The sequence below is a fragment of the Natator depressus genome, chromosome 1 (genome assembly GCF_965152275.1).
Source record: "Natator depressus isolate rNatDep1 chromosome 1, rNatDep2.hap1, whole genome shotgun sequence".
NCBI classification, from domain to species: domain Eukaryota; kingdom Metazoa; phylum Chordata; order Testudines; family Cheloniidae; genus Natator; species Natator depressus.
This window is the reverse complement of record NC_134234.1, coordinates 246,598,087-246,614,855: the sequence shown is the minus strand read 5'-3', so window position 1 is coordinate 246,614,855 and position 16,769 is coordinate 246,598,087. Positions and strand designations below refer to the sequence as shown.

General features: G+C 44.4%; 1 protein-coding gene across 1 annotated transcript in view; it reads left to right on the top strand.

The window, feature by feature from the left end:
• The first annotated feature begins 1,935 nt into the window (after window positions 1-1,935).
• Window positions 1,936-16,769, top strand: part of SVOPL (SVOP like) — a 30,445-nt gene continuing 15,611 nt past the window's right edge. Inside the window, exons 1-7 of the mRNA XM_074940348.1 lie at window positions 1,936-2,167; window positions 6,830-6,970; window positions 7,944-8,035; window positions 9,060-9,158; window positions 9,830-9,901; window positions 10,857-10,981; window positions 14,568-14,631. Of these exons, the coding sequence (XP_074796449.1) occupies window positions 6,892-6,970; window positions 7,944-8,035; window positions 9,060-9,158; window positions 9,830-9,901; window positions 10,857-10,981; window positions 14,568-14,631 (531 nt within the window). The 5' untranslated portion in view covers window positions 1,936-2,167; window positions 6,830-6,891. The remainder of the gene's footprint in view (window positions 2,168-6,829; window positions 6,971-7,943; window positions 8,036-9,059; window positions 9,159-9,829; window positions 9,902-10,856; window positions 10,982-14,567; window positions 14,632-16,769) is intronic.

Here is a 16,769-nt window from a genome sequence, read left to right as displayed (position 1 = left end):
CTGAATAATAATAATAATCTCTCTGAACTCCTTCACATATGTTTGTACAAACATGCGGCTAAGTGGGTCACTAGTGGAGAGCTCTGGATCTAAATGCACAAGCCTCTACTGCTTGAGCTAAAGAATTAGCTGTGTTAGTTTAATGGCAGTATAGACCCACAAATCTCTATACATAGCCTAGCCATTAGAGGGGAACAAAGTCAACCATGTTAGTGTAGGTTATACACTCTCACTGGTCAGGAAAGCTCATCCCATGCATTAGAGATCCACAAAGTTCAGTCCTCCAACAGAACATTATTTGTCACGATTCTCCTGGATGTATCATTGGGAGGGCTTGAACATTGGATCTCTGGGCCTAAAATTATGAGTTTCTACTGGTTGGGAATGTCACAGAACTGTGGCCAGTTTTGTTCACATTAACACAGGGAAGTTGGCATTGTGAAATTTCTACAAAATGCTGTGATTTTACATGAAGCGTTTCAATTTTGCTGGAACCAGTTTACAAAGTGGGTATAGGATCGTGGATTTGGCACACCAAATCCTACTACTGATCCATCTAGTTCAGCACGGGCCAATACGGGATATTTAAAAGGAGGCTGTAAAATAATGCTATGGAATGTTATATGTTGGGCTGGAGCAAATTCCTTCCTGACCCCAGAGGCCATGCGGCATGAAGTTAAAATGCTTTGGTAAGACTACTATTATAACACTGTGTTCAGTTCTGGTGTTCACATTTTAAACAGGGAGAAGATGGTACCTAAAGAAAACTGCCCTCCTTTACTTAACTCATAAGTCCTCATTGTGAAACAGTGCTCGTATTAAACTGGAAATATCTGGGAATAGACGTCAGGCCGTCATGCCAGCATCAGAGGAGACCATTTGGAATCTCACACTCCCATTCATTATGTTAGGGCCTCTCTCTTTTAACAAAGGATGTCTTCCCATCAGTTTCTGTGTGTCAGAGTTTGAGGGGAGTCTGTGAATCTGTGACTTCTCCCATTGATTCCCTTCCTTCATTAGTCATGGAGAGAACAGGAAGCTCTACATGCTCATGCCACTTTCAGTTCTGCATTGTGATGATGACTATAACCACATCTCATGCTTCAGGGCTTTAGTTGGTCACCTGCAGGGGTCAGGAAGAATTTTTTCCCCCTGATGAACAATTGGCCAGGAGTAGTGTGGATCAGAGGGTGGGGGCATGGAAAGGGAGTTAGGTTGGTTTGGTTTGGGGTTTTGTTTTTTTGTTTGGTTGGGTTTTTTTTTTTTGCCTTCCTCTGAAGCAGGAGGGATTGGCCAGAGGAGGAGACAGGACAACAGATGGGATGGATCAGTGCTCTGAGGTGATATATGGAGGCCTTTTTCTCTATACCTGGCCAGTGCGCCTTGTTCACGTGCTCAGGGTCAAACTGACTGCCATTTTCTGGATCGGGAAGGAATTTTCTTCCAGGGCAACTGGCAGGAAACTTGAGAGTTTTCACCTTCTTCTGTAGCATGGGGCCTGGTTTGCCTGCTGGGATCATCTGGGCACATCTCACCGAATCAATTCCCTGACACTGCAGAGGCCTTGGGCATAGGTGGCACCTCAGTCTCTACTGTTCTCTGCCTGTGGAACACAATAGTTTAGTTTCCTGAGGAGTTAAAATTGCTTTAATCTAACCCAAATTATTGAGCTCAATATATGGGTAACTGTGTAAAATGTAATGGCCTGTGATATGCAGGTAGTCCGATTAGGTGATCTAGTGGTCCCTTCTGGCCTTAAATGCTATGAAATTATGGGTTGGTGTTGCCCTTTTAAGACGGGACAGGTGAAATGTTGTTGTGGAGGAGGTGTGGCTCAAGGATATTAACCTGCATATTTTAGTGTAAATTCCTTAAAAACATTTCCTGGAGGCACAGGGTGAATTGACCTATTAAGATACCGTAAATGCAGCAACTTACTTTGGAAAGGAATGAGGAAGTTTTGAAACCCTTCATTTAAAACCCAGACAAGCCAGAGCTGAAGGATTTAGAGAGGGATGTGTGTGCCCCAGGCTAGGAAGAAAAGTAAGTTATGGAAGCTGGCCCCTAAAGCAGCAATGCAGCTAGTGCAATAAAAGGAAAAAAGGCGGAATAGTTAAAACTGTAAACGAGGAAAGAGCCATTTCCCCAAGTTTGAGAGCTTTCTAAGGTAAGAAACTCACGCAAAAATCAAAACCAAGTCCTGTCTAGGTGGAGTGGGGTTATTTGAATGTTTGTGTGTTTTGCTGTGACGGAGACTACGTTATCTAAAGGCCTAGTGAGCAGCCATGTATTTCCTATACCTGCCTCCATTGCTGAGAAATCCTGCCAGGGTTCTCATTGTGGGTCAGTTAATCTTTCTGTGTTATCTCTGTGCCACTAAACTTATCACTCAGGCTGCTCCCTTTAGCTAGTGCATTATTGTGGTGGTGATGGTTATTAATGTATCACTTATACAGCACTTAATGTTTTCAAAGTGACTTACAATTATTAATCAATTAACCCTTGTGACAGCCCCAGGACAGAAGACTCTAGCTCTTGTACCAGGGCAAATAAGTTTGGAAACGTTTCGGGGGAGCAAGCCTGCACTTTTAGTAAGATCTGTAGTAAGATTTCTTGGAAGTATTCACATATGGATGAAAACGTCACTCTCCGCTCACCCATTCTTGTAGACATAAAAGCTGTTGTGTAGCATGTGGTACTATAGACATTTGACGTATACAGCGTCTGTCATGATGCATCCAGCACAAGACACCGTATGGAGAGAGAGATGAATATACAGGGCATGTTTCTGTGGTGCTGCTCCTTTGTAGATGTGAAGCAAGGGGCTTTTTCTCATGACCACCACAGTGGCACTGCGAAAGATCTATCAGTGTATTTGACTGTGAAGCATCCAGCCAGCGTGGGAGCACTGGAGAGTGACTAAAAAGGTAGAGCCTTCTGTTAACATTGATTTGCCAAATGCTTTCTCTGCGCTACCCTCGATTTAGGGTTCTGATGGGCACCTTACTATCAAACTGTCTGAATCAGCATATGCAGTGGGGTAGTAGCTGTGTTGGTCCCAGAATATTAGCCAGACAAGGTGGGTGAGGTAATCTTGTTTATTGGACCAACTTCTGTGGGTGAGAGAGAAGCTTTCGAACCACATGGAATTCTTCTTCCGATCTGGGAAAGGCACTCCAAGCCTCACTGAGGGTACGTTTCCCAGACCTGAAGAAGAGCTCTGTGTAAGCTCCAAAGCTTGTCTCTCTCACCAGCAGAAGTTGGTCCAGTAAACGATATTACCTCACCCACCCTGTCTTTGACATAGTAAAAGCATGGCATTAGGGCCTCGTCCAGTGCTCACTGAAGTCAATGAGAGATTTTCCTTTCACTTCCGCAGGCTTTGGATCGGGCCCTTACTAGCTAAAAGACCTCCTGTGTCTCTCTCCTTTCATCTGATCTAGTTAGCTGCCTTCCAACCCCTACCCTCCACCACAAACACTCTAATAATAAGAAAAGGAGGACTTGTGGCACCTTAGAGACTAACAAATTTATATGAGCCTAAGCTTTCGTGAGCTACATCCGATGAAGTGAGCTGTAGCTCACGAAAGCTTATGCTCAAATAAATTTGTTAGTCTCTAAGGTGCCACAAGTCCTCCTTTTCTTTTTGCAGATACAGACTAACACAGCTGCTACTCTGAACTCTAATAATAATCACCACTTCACTGCATCGAAGCCAGCTCTGGTTTGGCATACCGCAGCTTTTCAGCAGTGCACAGCAATATTAGGGCAGGACGTACTGACAGAGTTATTTATTTATCTCTAGCCTTTATAGTTGTGAAGAAGACATTTCTAACCTGGAATGAAGCACTGTTCTCTTTCCAAGGGCTCTTCTAGATAATCCATTTTAGTAACAATTTATATTGTTTCCACTTATAAATGGTTAAGAATTGGGAAGAGACAGTATAAACATATTACAGATATGAGTAGTATGTGTTGTGGACAGTTATAAACACCTCAAAGGAAGATGTTATAAGCTATACCAGGGGTTCTCAAACTGGGAGTTGGGACCACTCAGGGGGTCGCGAGGTTATTACATGGGGAGTCCCAAGCTGTCAGCCTCCACCCCAAACCCTGCTTTGCCTCCAGCATTTATAATGGTGTTAAATATATAAAACCATTTTTAATTTACAAGGGAGATCGCACTCAGAGGCTTGCTATGTGAAAGGGGTCACCAGCACAAAAGTTTGAGAACCACTGAGCTATGCAATAAGCAGCTTATTGACCTGTTGGACTCTTTAACAATTTATAACAAAGATTCTGTCATCTAAAACATCTGTTAATCAATTATTAACCCTTTAAAATATCCCTCAGTGTAAAGTGTTGACCTAAATTTTGAATGCTTCCAGAATTCAATTTTTTTTCAATGTTTGTGTTTCCCTCTAACTAATATAACTGACATTTTACATCTCTTTAAAATGTCACAGTTCATTTTTTTTGTCTCAAACTCTCTGACTCTCTTCAAACCATTGTCTTTTCTGATTTGGCCTTTTGGTCTCTATCTATTTTTGTCTTCAGTGTTCAACCCTCTCTGTCAACATTTCTCTCCTCCCTTGCCTCTCTCCCCTTGCTGGGCCTACTGGGATAGGAAACAGCACATTGGTCCTGCGCCTGGAAGAGGAATGTGTTTGAGAGGGTGACTGAGTGAATTTCTTAGCGTAACTTTCCAGGGGCCCAACCGAACTCCCACTGACGTCAAAAAGAGAGCCTTCCATTGACTTCACTGGGAGTTGGACCCACATCCCGAATGCAGGCAAGCGCACAGCCCTGCAGCCTTAGTGAAAACACTAACCTTCATCTCCCCAGCCAGCAGAGGAGACCTGTGATTGCCTCTATTATAATCTTTTGGACCTGTTTCCCCTGCCCCGGAGGCAGTAGAATGTGAGATGGGGGTTAAAACTGTTTGAGGAAGCTGGGCAAAACAACCTCATGATGTTGTTTTCATTGAGGAGCGACACCAACAACGGGCAGTGTTTTGCTGGTTATATAATGGGGGGTTAGGTTGCACAGAATACACTGGCAGTGTTGTTCTCGGGCAGCGTACGAAGGGCTTAAGAAAAAGTGCTTAAGAGCACAGATGCGTGATCCCTTTTGATACGTGTGCAGGGTGTTCCAACCTGCTGGGCTTAATTTCAAAGCACCATATAATAATGATTAGCAATTAGAGAGCCCATTATGTCTTTAAAAGAGCTTAGCCAATGGGAAGTAATCCCCACAGCATTCCTGTGAGGGAGGCATTGTTGTCCCCTTTTTACAGACACACGGAAGATTTAAGCTCTAACTCCCTTAGGCGTCTTTGCAAATCCCAGTCTCCACAGCTATCTTCACCCCGAGAAGTTGTCCTTTCAGCACAAGGTTGAAGGTGCCGCTGATGGCTGGAGGGGAGCAGTGTTAAGGTAGCTTACTTTGCTGCTGCCCAGGCTAATCCCCATTGAATGCAGAGAAAGAGGATGGCAATCCCTAATGTTGTGCGTCTGGTCCTTTCCCCAGCACTGCTGGTACCTCATGTGAAACCCAGTGTGGATCTGTTTCTGAGGAAACCGGAAAAGCAGGCAGAATTCCAACTCAACAGCACAACCCTCTTTATTACATTCTCAGTGCTTGTGTGTAACGAGGAACCTGCCCCTACTGGGACTTCATCTGGAGTGATGCTCTCATTTGTGTCACACGAGAGTCTCCCCTAAACAGGAGGTGGCTCTTGTGCCAGCCAGGGCGGAAAATGTTTTTGTTGCATCCCCACTCCCCTTCCAAACAGCAGAGGAGGAAAACAAACAACCTGAGCATCACAGTGGCACTGCACCCCCTGGAAGTTGGCACCTAAGGCAACTGCCCTGCTCACCCCCCCGCCCCCCCCCCCCGCCCCAGAACAAGCCCTGCTGCTAAGAGTGAGTAGCAGAACTGCGCAGAGGAGGGAGATTTCATTTTGCTAAGGATTTGGGGCTTTCTAAATTAGGCTTTGTTCTGCAGCAAAGCAAAAGCAGAAAATTTCAAAATTCTCCATGAAGGAAAATTCTGAAGCATTTTGTTTTTCGTTTTCATGTCAGTTTTGACCCTTTAAATGTTTTGTATGCATCATAATATGTAATATAACCAAATATTCAAATGAAAAGTCCTTTTGTAATGAAAAATGTAAATGTTCCATTACGAAAACGTGAAAACAGGTTGTTTCAATGTTGTTGGAACTTTTTTCCAGTTTTCTTCCAAAACAAAATTCTGGTGAAATCAGCCTGATTCAGTGAAGCATTTAGATTTCGGTGGAAACACACTCTGTCTCTCTGTGAAGAGAGAGTCTATTACTACTCTAAGGAAAAAAGTTAGAAAGTCACCATTCATACAGTCTCCCATTTAGGTTACCTGATTCCTTCTTTGCCTTCCTTTCCTTGAACGAACACAAACCCACAGCATGCTAGGTGCCTTTCAGACAATGACTTCTGCACATATAGCACCTTTCACTTGAGGATCTCAAATCTCTTTACAAATGTTGATTAAAAAGCCTCCACGATACCCCACAAAGGTATATGAGTGTTATCCTATCTTTTTTAGTAGCTTCATTGGACTTTTCATGAATAGGCCAGGATGGTGACTGACCTTTGCCAATTTTAATAAATTGTCCGTGACAGCCCTTCTAATTTTTTATTTAAATGCACACCAACAGGAGGTAGGTGCGAACCCTTAACATTTCCGATTAGCATCCTGTGAAACTAAGAGACTTTAAACTGCCCTCACTACCACCAGTCTTGCATTGGAAATTACTTGATGGCTCATTACTAAGACTGTGACTATCTTGTAGGTTGGAAAGTGAAATCAAAGTAATCTCCATTGTCATCTTTGGGAACCCAACAAGAGCTGAAGATGGCCACCCAGCAAAAAGAAGTGCCAAATGCCATTGGCCTGGAGGAAATAGGCACTGAGAGGCAAGAACCCAAGAAAGGTTGGTTCATATAAGCTGGACTTAGGGTGGTGGTTGTCATATCTCAGTAAGGAGGGGTAGTCTGGCCCTGGGTTGGGGTTGGGTGTGGCTTCCCCACAGAGAGCCCTACCACCTCCATACGGGATGAGCAAGGTTCTGCTGGGATAAATAGCCAGCCCCCTGGATGCTACTCTGTGATAGCAACTCAGCAAGTGAATTTTACCCTAATATAGTTTGAAGGTAGATTTTAGCACTTTCTATTAAGCTTATTTTAAAGCAATTTATGCAAGGAAAGCTAGGGCCCAGTCCTCAGCTGTGTCATGCTTATGCTGAAGATGGAAAAGTAAAGTTGGCACTAAGCTCTTCAGCGGCTGACCTGACCTATAGCACAGGTTAGAGCAGCCAGCTTGTAATTGTCATCTGGGGCCGTTAAAATAACAAGGATTACTGGGCTGCAGTGAGCTCTGGCTTCCTCCCCTTCTGAAATGCCTGCTGTGCTGGGGAAAGTAGTATTATCCTGACTAGTACAGCTGGGGAACAGAGGCCCCAGAGTAAGAGACTTGCCCAAGGCCATACAGGAAATCTATGGTAGAGCTGGGAAATGAACCCAGGGCTCCTGCAGCCCAGTACAGTTCTCTAACCCGAAACCATTCTTCCTTGGTCTGAGCAATACATACAGTAGCTCAGAATACTATATGAAAAGCACTGGATGATAGACCTCGTCCTTCCTTCCATGTATGTTCTGTATTCTCACTGGCTATCTATCATCTCTTGATTTTATCTCTCTCTCATTTTGTTGAATCTCTAAAGTGCCCAGCAACCCTGACCTCTTGGGGATCTATATAATTCTACAGCTGCTTAGTTGAAAGAAGCTCTCTGGCACTGATGGAGTTTCCAACATCTTTCCTGCCAATAACAAAAAGTGGTTCTGTTTTGCAAGGACATACTTAGGGGTGGTCTCAGTTCTAACACTCTCTTTCTCTTTGATGTTTAGAACAGAAGACATTTACAGTGGAAGAGGCTGTGGAAACCATCGGGTTTGGGCGGTTTCATATAGTGCTTTTCCTGGTCATGGGCAGTACTGGTGTAGGTTTTCATTGTCTACTAACTTGAGCCTAAAAATCCTATTACAGTATCCTTATTGATATGAAACAGAATCCATAGACTCTAGGTTCACTTCTGACCTCACCTATCACTCACCATTGACTTAACTGGGGTTGCATGGGTGTACATGGGTCAGCATTTGTCACTCTTAGTTCCCTTTCCTTTCTTCTTTTTGTAACAAGCCATCCTGAAAAACACAGAAACACCACAGTTGTCAGCTGGGCTCAGACCTGAGAGTGACTGCACCAAAGTGTTATAATTTCAGCTAAAAGAGGGATCTCATTAGCTATGAGCAAATAGCAGGCTCTTATCTTTGCTGTCACCAGTCACTAGCGGGCAACATGGTCACATGTATTAAATCAATGTAGTACAATTGCACTTCCCAGCCAAGATTTTCAAGCGTGGGTGCCTCGAGTTAAAACTCTTAAATTCATAGTTAGACACTGAAAGAAGTAGCTTGATTTTTCAAGAGTCTGAAGGACAAAGCGGTCTCCACTAATACACATGGGCAGAGAGAGAGGACCCTGTCAGTCTCTAGCCCTCCCAAAAATAATTTGAGAAGCTTCCCTCTGAACCCCTCCCCCCATGTTTCCAAGAATTCACAACTTTCTGGAGAAGACAAAGATTGGGTCCTCCAGTAGGCCTTGTAAATGGTTGTTATTCTCTGAGTCCAGTACCACAGTAACTGTTCTTTGAATGACTGAGAATCCCAGTAATACAACCGATGGGGGTATGCATGCCTTGCAGAGGTACTGGATATACTCCATATCAGGGGCTGAGGGAGATGCCCGTTCCATGATTCCTTTGGCTCTGCCTGCAGAATGTTCCAGGTTGGTTCTGGAAAGTGTATGTGTACTGTTCCAAATGGATGGCCTGACGTTTGGTCACCTGGATTTCAAGCCCTAGCATGACTGCAATCTTTCCCCCCCCCCCGGCATGCAAAGGAATTGTTCACTGTGCTGCCACTGGAAATGGTCTTTGCAAATGTCTGTGTTTGTTCTTGAAGGTGGTAGAAGCCATGGAGATCATGCTAATAGCTGTTGTTTCTCCACTTATCCGTTGTGAGTGGCAACTTAACGACTGGCAGGTGGCTTTAGTGACAACGGTATGTGTCATTTATAACCCCTTAAGCTTGTACTCTGCAAACATTGCCAGGGGAAGGAGCTGTTTGGTTTAGTTTAAATGCACATTTAACCAGATCAGAAGATGCTCAGTGCTATGGAGAAAAGGGATATATGAGTACTCAGAAAATTGCTACCTAATATATACTAATTTTAGTTATTTATAGACTCTTCCACAGGGCAGTATCTGAACACATCACAGACGTTAATGAATTTAATCTCCCAATAGCCCTTTGAGGGAGGGACATGTTATCATCATTTTACAATTGTGGAAACTGAGGCAAAAAGACTAAATGAATAGCCCAAAGTCACACAACAAGCATGTGGCACCGTCAAGGTTAGAATCCCGACCTTCTGAGTTCAGTGCCTTCATCACAAAACCATTCTCTCCCTTTTAAAGATTTGTCGTAGTTTATCCGAAGTATCAGTCCCAGGATTGAAATAGTAGAGGATGCTACAGGTCTGGATTAAGCCACCTTGGGAAAGCTGTGAATGGTAAACCTGACCATACACACGGCTCAAGTCACAGTTATTAATCCCTCAGTTTCAGGTGTATTAAGTTCAACCACACATTTAAGAGCAGTGCCACATAATAGGTACAAGGTGTGGAAAAACCCCTACTGATTAACCAAGGCAATGTTTTAATCCCTCTTAGATGGTGTTTTTTGGCTATATGATATTCAGTATACTCTTTGGACTCTTAGCTGACAGATATGGCCGCTGGAAGGTAAGTGAAAGTTCTGGAGCATTCCATTTTAGTCCCTTTTAACAACAGAGCCAGGCCTGATGACAGAACTGTCAAAATAATAAGGTTAGCACTGACCCAGACTGTTACACCTTTAACCACATCACCTAATCAATCTTTATGAAGGGGCTATTGTTATTCATGTCCCCCTTTACACATACACTTGTCCAGGGCTGCACAGTGAATCAGTGGCAGGGCTGGGATGAGAATTAAGGACATTTTCAAACATGGGTTCCTACAGGTAAGCCTCTGAAACATAATCACAGAATATGGTGGGCACCATTAGATTGCTCGCAAGCTATTTAAAGGGATACCACCCTATTCCTAGGCACTCCACATTCCAGAGTTAGAACTGGTTCAGGAAGCAGAGCCCTTGTGTCTCTCACGATGGGCAGTCAGACTATATGACAATGAGCACTTGTGTCAGAGGGTATCGAATTTGCACAGTGGTTGGTTGTTGGAAGGGTACAGAAGCATTCAAAGGCTTTTATGGATCCTTGGTCCTTTTCACTTCCCCTTGAGCTTGATCTAAAGCCCTTTGAAAGCCTGCTCTTGGATCAGGGTCTTTAAAGAGGTCAATGTGAAAGAATGGGGCCAACTGGAGCTGTAGGTGACGTTAACTAAGGAGGAAGCCTCGCCCAACTCTGTTTATTTGAAGAGTCTCTCGGGCTACATCCGTGCTACAGCACTTGCAGCTGCACTGGTGGTGGTGGTGGTGACTCTGTAAGCCAACAGGCAAGAGCTCTCCTATCAGCTTAATATCTCCTGCCACTGAAGTAACCTGTAGTGTAGACAAGGTCTCAGAGACCAAGGCTTTGAATTTCCATTTGGGCTCAGCTGATCTGTGCTTTATTTATGCCCCAAGTCAGCAAAACATTCAATCCTATGCTTGAAGTGCTGTCCTGAACAGGGATGTTTTCTAATCTTTCCCTTCCAGATTCTGCTGATGTCTTTCTTATGGGGGGCCTATTTCTCCTTGCTGACATCATTTTCCCCATCGTACATCTGGTTTGTTTTCCTCCGGGCCATGGTGGGATGCGGTGTGTCAGGCCACGCACAAGGGTAACGTTGTACTTTGAGCACTGTAGCCCTGGAAGCAATAGGCAAATAGAAATCAAGAACACCTTTTAAGGGGAGGAGATCAGCTGAATTCTCCCCTTGTCTCATGTGACTAAGTACTACTTACTAAATGTGACAGATAGAGCTGGTTGCATGAGGGGTGTGTGTGGAAAAATTAAATTCTCATTTTATGCCAAAGAAAAGGTCATTGAAATTTTCCAACCAGTGTAAGCAAGTGAAAAACTTACTGGCAAGCTGACTAATGTGCCCTTTTTTCAAAGGTAAAGAGGAAAAGACCTATACTACTCGGTTAGCTGTGGTAGCCAGACTAGAATGCACTTTGAACTGATCTAATTTTGTTAGACTCAGTCGGTTAAAAGTGATAACAGAGTTCTATTAAATTGTAGTGCTCTGCAGATTACGAGTTCAATCCACAGCATCCTGGGCCTAGTAGAGGCTGGATGCTTCATAGAGTTTAAGGCCAGAAGGGACCATTCGATCATCTAGTCTGACCTCCAGTGTATATCAGGACATAGAATTTCCCCCATTTCCCCCTGTATTTAGCCCATGGAGTGATGTGGAGGCAGTTTACTTCACCTCAGGCAGGCAGGGGCAATCATGGGAGTAGACCGTCAACCAGGGACTTCTTAAGAGGGCTGGGAATAAAGGGGAAATGAGGGGAAATTCCCCCATCCACTTTACCAGAATTTCAAGGAACCCTTCTGAACAGAGCTTTAAATTACATTCCCGAAGATCTAAACAATCTAGATTAGACAGGGGCAGCTAGTTTACACTAAATGAATGACAATGGCTTATCAAATGGTGTATACAAGATAATTGTAGCTGTGTCAGTCCCAGGATATTAGAGAGACAAGGTGGGTGAGGTAATAGCTTTTCTTGGACTAACTACTGGTGGTGAGAGAGACAAGTTTTTGAGCTACACAGAGCTCTTCCTCAGGTCTTTGGTTATGGCTACACTACAGTTTAAGTGAGAATAAGCTACCCCCCTGAATGATGTAAATTACTCTGACCTAAGTGCCGGTGCGGACAGCACTACGTGTCAGCATGAGAGCTTCTCTCTCCGACATAGCTAGCACTGCTCCCGGGGGCTGGAGTAATTAAGACAACGGGAGAGCCTTCTCCTGTTGGCATAGAGCATCGGCACTCGCAGCAGTGCAGCTGGGCTGTTGTAAGCTCTGTAGTGTAGCCATAGCTTTCCTCAGGTTTACCTCAGGCCCAGACCTGAAGTCTGGTCCAAGAAAAGATATTGTCTCACCCACCTTGTCTCTCTCATGGCTTATCAAACACATTTGATAAGGGGCAAATAAACAGGTAATCGATGTGTAAATGTTACTTTACAGTAAACAAAAAAAATGGACACAATTCTGTTTTAATAATGGACTGTTTTATGAGAATAGTATGTTTGTATTGAAATGTAAATGCAGTGCGTACTTGAGAACCACAGTGTTAAGTGTTACACAGTCAGTGTTATAGCGAACACTTTCAGTACTTCCTTTTCAGAAAAAGCCTTTATGCTGTAACATTGACACTCACAACACTGTCAGCCCTTTTACTCCTGACCCCCCAACCAACCAAGAACAACAAAAGAAGAAAAAGAGGAGAAAATAACTACATCTAAAAAATTAGAACAAAAACTCTACCGCAAGTACAGTTTTTACTTGGAAAAGGGAAAGTACTAGAGATTACATGAAATCCACGGTGGAATTTGCTATTGCTATTCTTTTTTGTGGAAGGTGCTCAGATGTCGTGGAGATGGGAGGCCGTGTAAAACCCCGAGAGAGAGAGAGATACTTTACATATAGTCTTTCCCCACTAAATGGATATTAGATGCCCCCCCTTCATGAAAATCTCAGCATGGAAAGTGAGATTAAAGGCTCATGAATTCCACTAGGAATAAACACATGGGAGTCCATTCAAATCAAAAAGCTAAAGACGAGAGCTGCCCAGGTGACCTAGTTTGGCGTGTTCCGTTGTTGGAAGCCTGGAGTCACTCCCAGTTCTCAGGCAGGGGTTGGAAGTGCAGCGGGTCAATATTTTTCACCCCCACCATTTTCCCGCTAAAAAATGGAGTTTTGTCAAAAATGAAAATTTTCATAGGATACTGTAATTTTTGATTATTTCTTTAATTGTTTTGACAGGAAATTTTGAAATAAAGCAAAACATTTGATTTCAAATTGAAATTTTTATTTGGTTGGGTTTTTCAAAAATTTTGGATTTGGGTTTTTTTTTTTTTTCTTCCCCTTTCCCAACCTTTTTGCCACTGACTGTAATAGCTGAATGATGTATGTTGGGTTTTTCCCCCTCACTTTTCCCTGTGTTGGTTTGGTTTGGATTTGGGGTTTTTTTTCCCTCCATTTTCCCCCACTCTAACTTTTCAAAACATATTCAAATCTGGAAAAGTTATAGCGTGACAAAAGGAAAAATAAAACCCTGTAACTTTTTTGAAGTTGGAGATGTTTCAAAAAGTTATGGTGGGGAGAAAAAAAAGTGAAGAACCCTTTCCCACTCACATGTTATTCCTTTTTCTGCACTCAGTGGCAGAAAGGGAGAAAGGGGAGGGAATTTAAATTAAAAATATTGAAAATTAAAATTTTTTTTGAAAAAACAAAATTTCACCAAAGTTTTAGGGAAAAACTGTTTCATTTCAAACCATGCAACATGGAAACAAATCAGAAAACTCACCATTTTTCATTATTCCCGCCCTCCCTCCCTTTTTCCACTGGCTCTCTCTGGTAGTGCTATGCTGCAGGGCACTTGGACCTTGGGAAAGAAACAGTGCCCTGCAGAGGTTACTGTTCTCAACCAGGGACTCTGCTGGCGGAGTAGTGAACAGACTGATGAATTGCAAAGTGGCTTCAATCCAATGTGAAAGGTTATGACCCACCTCCAGGCTCTGGGGATAGGCAGGTGAAGAGAGAAGCCCCTCAGGATACCTAATCAAAACCAGCCTTTCTTTAACTTCACATCACACAGAATGCATAGCATTTAAACATGGAGTCCAAACAGCTCCACGGATCCTTCCCTTAGAGGTGTGCATGATGCAAAGTGCCAGCACTCAGATACTTGTATTCTGAGATTATGTCCTCAAGTGTACTATTGGATTGACATTACATAGCCTCCTTGTCCCTGTGGGCAGATATTTGTGCAGCATGTTGTGTTAAACTAGGTCGATATTTGGCAGCAATCTTTGCTGCAGGAGCAGTAACGTTAAAGGATCTCTGACATGGAGGAGGGGACACTCTCTGTCAAAGGACCAGAGACTCTTCACTGAATTACAAGTTTAAGGTCAAACCCCCATCTGCTGTAAATGGACACAGTTCCAGTGAAGTCAGTTGAGTTACACCTATTTACTTCAGCTGAGGATCTGGCTCTATGGTACGCAATGAGACATGCTCACAAACGCTATGCACATTTATTTGTTCCGCGCCCAATTTTCAGTTGCTAGCAGTGAAAGAGCAATTGACTGACAGTGGAGTCTCAATTCTACTGACTGACAGTGGAGTCTAAAATTGACTGAGCTGGCATTTCAGCTGCATGCAGATTCTCACACTCTCTGCATTTTTTTCAGACTTATCATAAAAACCGAATTCTTGCCTACAAAATACCGAGGGTATATGTTGCCTTTATCTCAGGTAAGATTAAATGCATTGCAGCCCAGAGTCCCAGATTTCCTGTGTCTGGCTCAGAAAGCAGAATTCTAGCCAGTTTTAATGTGTTCCACAATATCTGAATATGTATTACACGCAGTGAGGGTCTCTCATTCTCAGCGTGTGTCACAGGCAACACTGCATTATTAAACATGTGCACGGGTGTGCAGAAGAAAAGCAATTTCTTTTCTGATAATTGGCTGCTCTGTACATGGCACTGAGACACTGATTGACAGCTGACGTCCAGCCTTTTGGTTGCCAGGTTGATAAATGCGTCCGTTGCCTGTTCTAACAGTACCGCCCCTGACAGGCTGTCAGTCAGGAGCTGGGTCAGCCGCTCAATCTCGTTTCAAGATAATAGCATATAGGCAGCTAAAAATTGAAATAGAAATGTGCTCCACGCCGGTAGACTGGACTCTGTCTATCTGGAAGCAATTTTCAGTACTCAAACTGGGGCTGGCCCAGGACAAATGAATCAGCACATGTGCTGTGTACCTTTGGAGATGAGTTCAAAATCTGATTTGGGTCATAATAAGAGATTCATTAGGTGGTCCCATGCGAGTTCCCAATTTATGCACATCAAAAACTTATCATATAGTGTGGCATAATGGGCAGTTTCTGTTCAGGAGAGGCTCAGAGCTGGAAAAGCTAAAGGTGCCCTGGGTGGCCAGGAATGGAGCAGCATTGATGGTTGCGAGTTAGGACTGAGGTGCTCTGGGACAGGTTGTACTGCCTAGCAAGGGCTGGTTAAATCTGGAGCTGCTTGAATTTTTTCTTGTGAATGATTTGTCCAATGAATTTAGCACTTTTTCCATGGGTTTCTGGAATTATCTGTAAAGAGCTCCTGATACATAGGAATTTGTCCAATTGCTCAACCAGCAGGGGCACTGGAGCCTTCCCAAAAGTGAGGGGCCCGAGGCCCAGCCACTTCCCCTCCTCTCCCCCTGGAGGCCCCATCCCCTACCGAGCCGGAAGCTGGAGCAGGGCCAGGGAACCCGCGCGCCCCTCCCGCCCCGCCCGGGGTGGGGGTAGGGTTGAAAGCAGTCCCCTGCCCATGTTCCCGTCCCCCAGACCTCCCGCACAGGGCAGCTGGAGGGACCCAGGCTCCCCACAACTGCCTGTGTGGGCTCTTCCCGACCCTCAGAGCTGGAGCCCAGCTGTGTGGGCAGAACAGTGTGGGCAGCTGAGGAGAGCCTGGGTCCCTCCACCTGCCCGGTGGGGTGGGGGAGCACTGAGAGCAACCCCTAGCTGTGTCCCTACCCCCTCAGGCCCTCCTCCCAGGGCAGGTGGAGGGGCTGCAGCTCCCTGCCCACACCAGGCTGCGACTCTGAGCCCCCCCAGCTGGAGCTGGGTCAGGGAGAGCCGTGTGAGGCGCTGGCATGGAGTCACAGACCCTCCACTTCCACCTGTCCTGGGCCGGGGCGAGGACATGGGCCGGGGGCTGCTTGCAGCCTCCCCCGCCACACCATGGGCAGGTGGAGGAGCCACATGCGTGGCTCCCACAACTGCCCAGGTTCCCCTCCCTGGCTGGGCTCCATGCTGGCCTGGACAGGAGATGGGGCCTTGGGGAAAGAGGAGGGGATGGGGGTGGGAGTCAAAAAGCGAAAGGGCCCTGGCCCCCTAAACCCCCGCTCCCCTCGGTTCCGACACCCCTGTCAACCAATAGTTGTGCAAACATATATTGGCCTCTGGCTTATTCATGGTCTTGTAGCAACGAGTGTTTGCTTTTCATTATTCTCTGTTTGAGCCATTGGATTGATCACTTAAGTCATTGTTTCTGTTCTCACCTAAGATTTATAAACAGGCGAAATCCTTTGATTATTATTTATTATTTATTTTCCCTTCCCCCAGTTTACTCAGTGGACAGGTTGTGGCTTTTATGAATTTGTTTGTTGTTGCTTACCTTATTTGTGTAAATAAAAAAAAGCATTTTTTCTAATGGCTACATGAGAACTTCAAGGACACACATGCTTGCAAGTGTTGGGCCAGATTCTCCTGTGGTGTAAAATCAGTGGAAAGTATTGCTCACTATTTGCACTAGTGTTCATAGCACTATTGCCTTCTACAAGCATTCTTATAAGAAAAAAAAATCTCATTCATATGACTAATGAAGCAAATCAAAA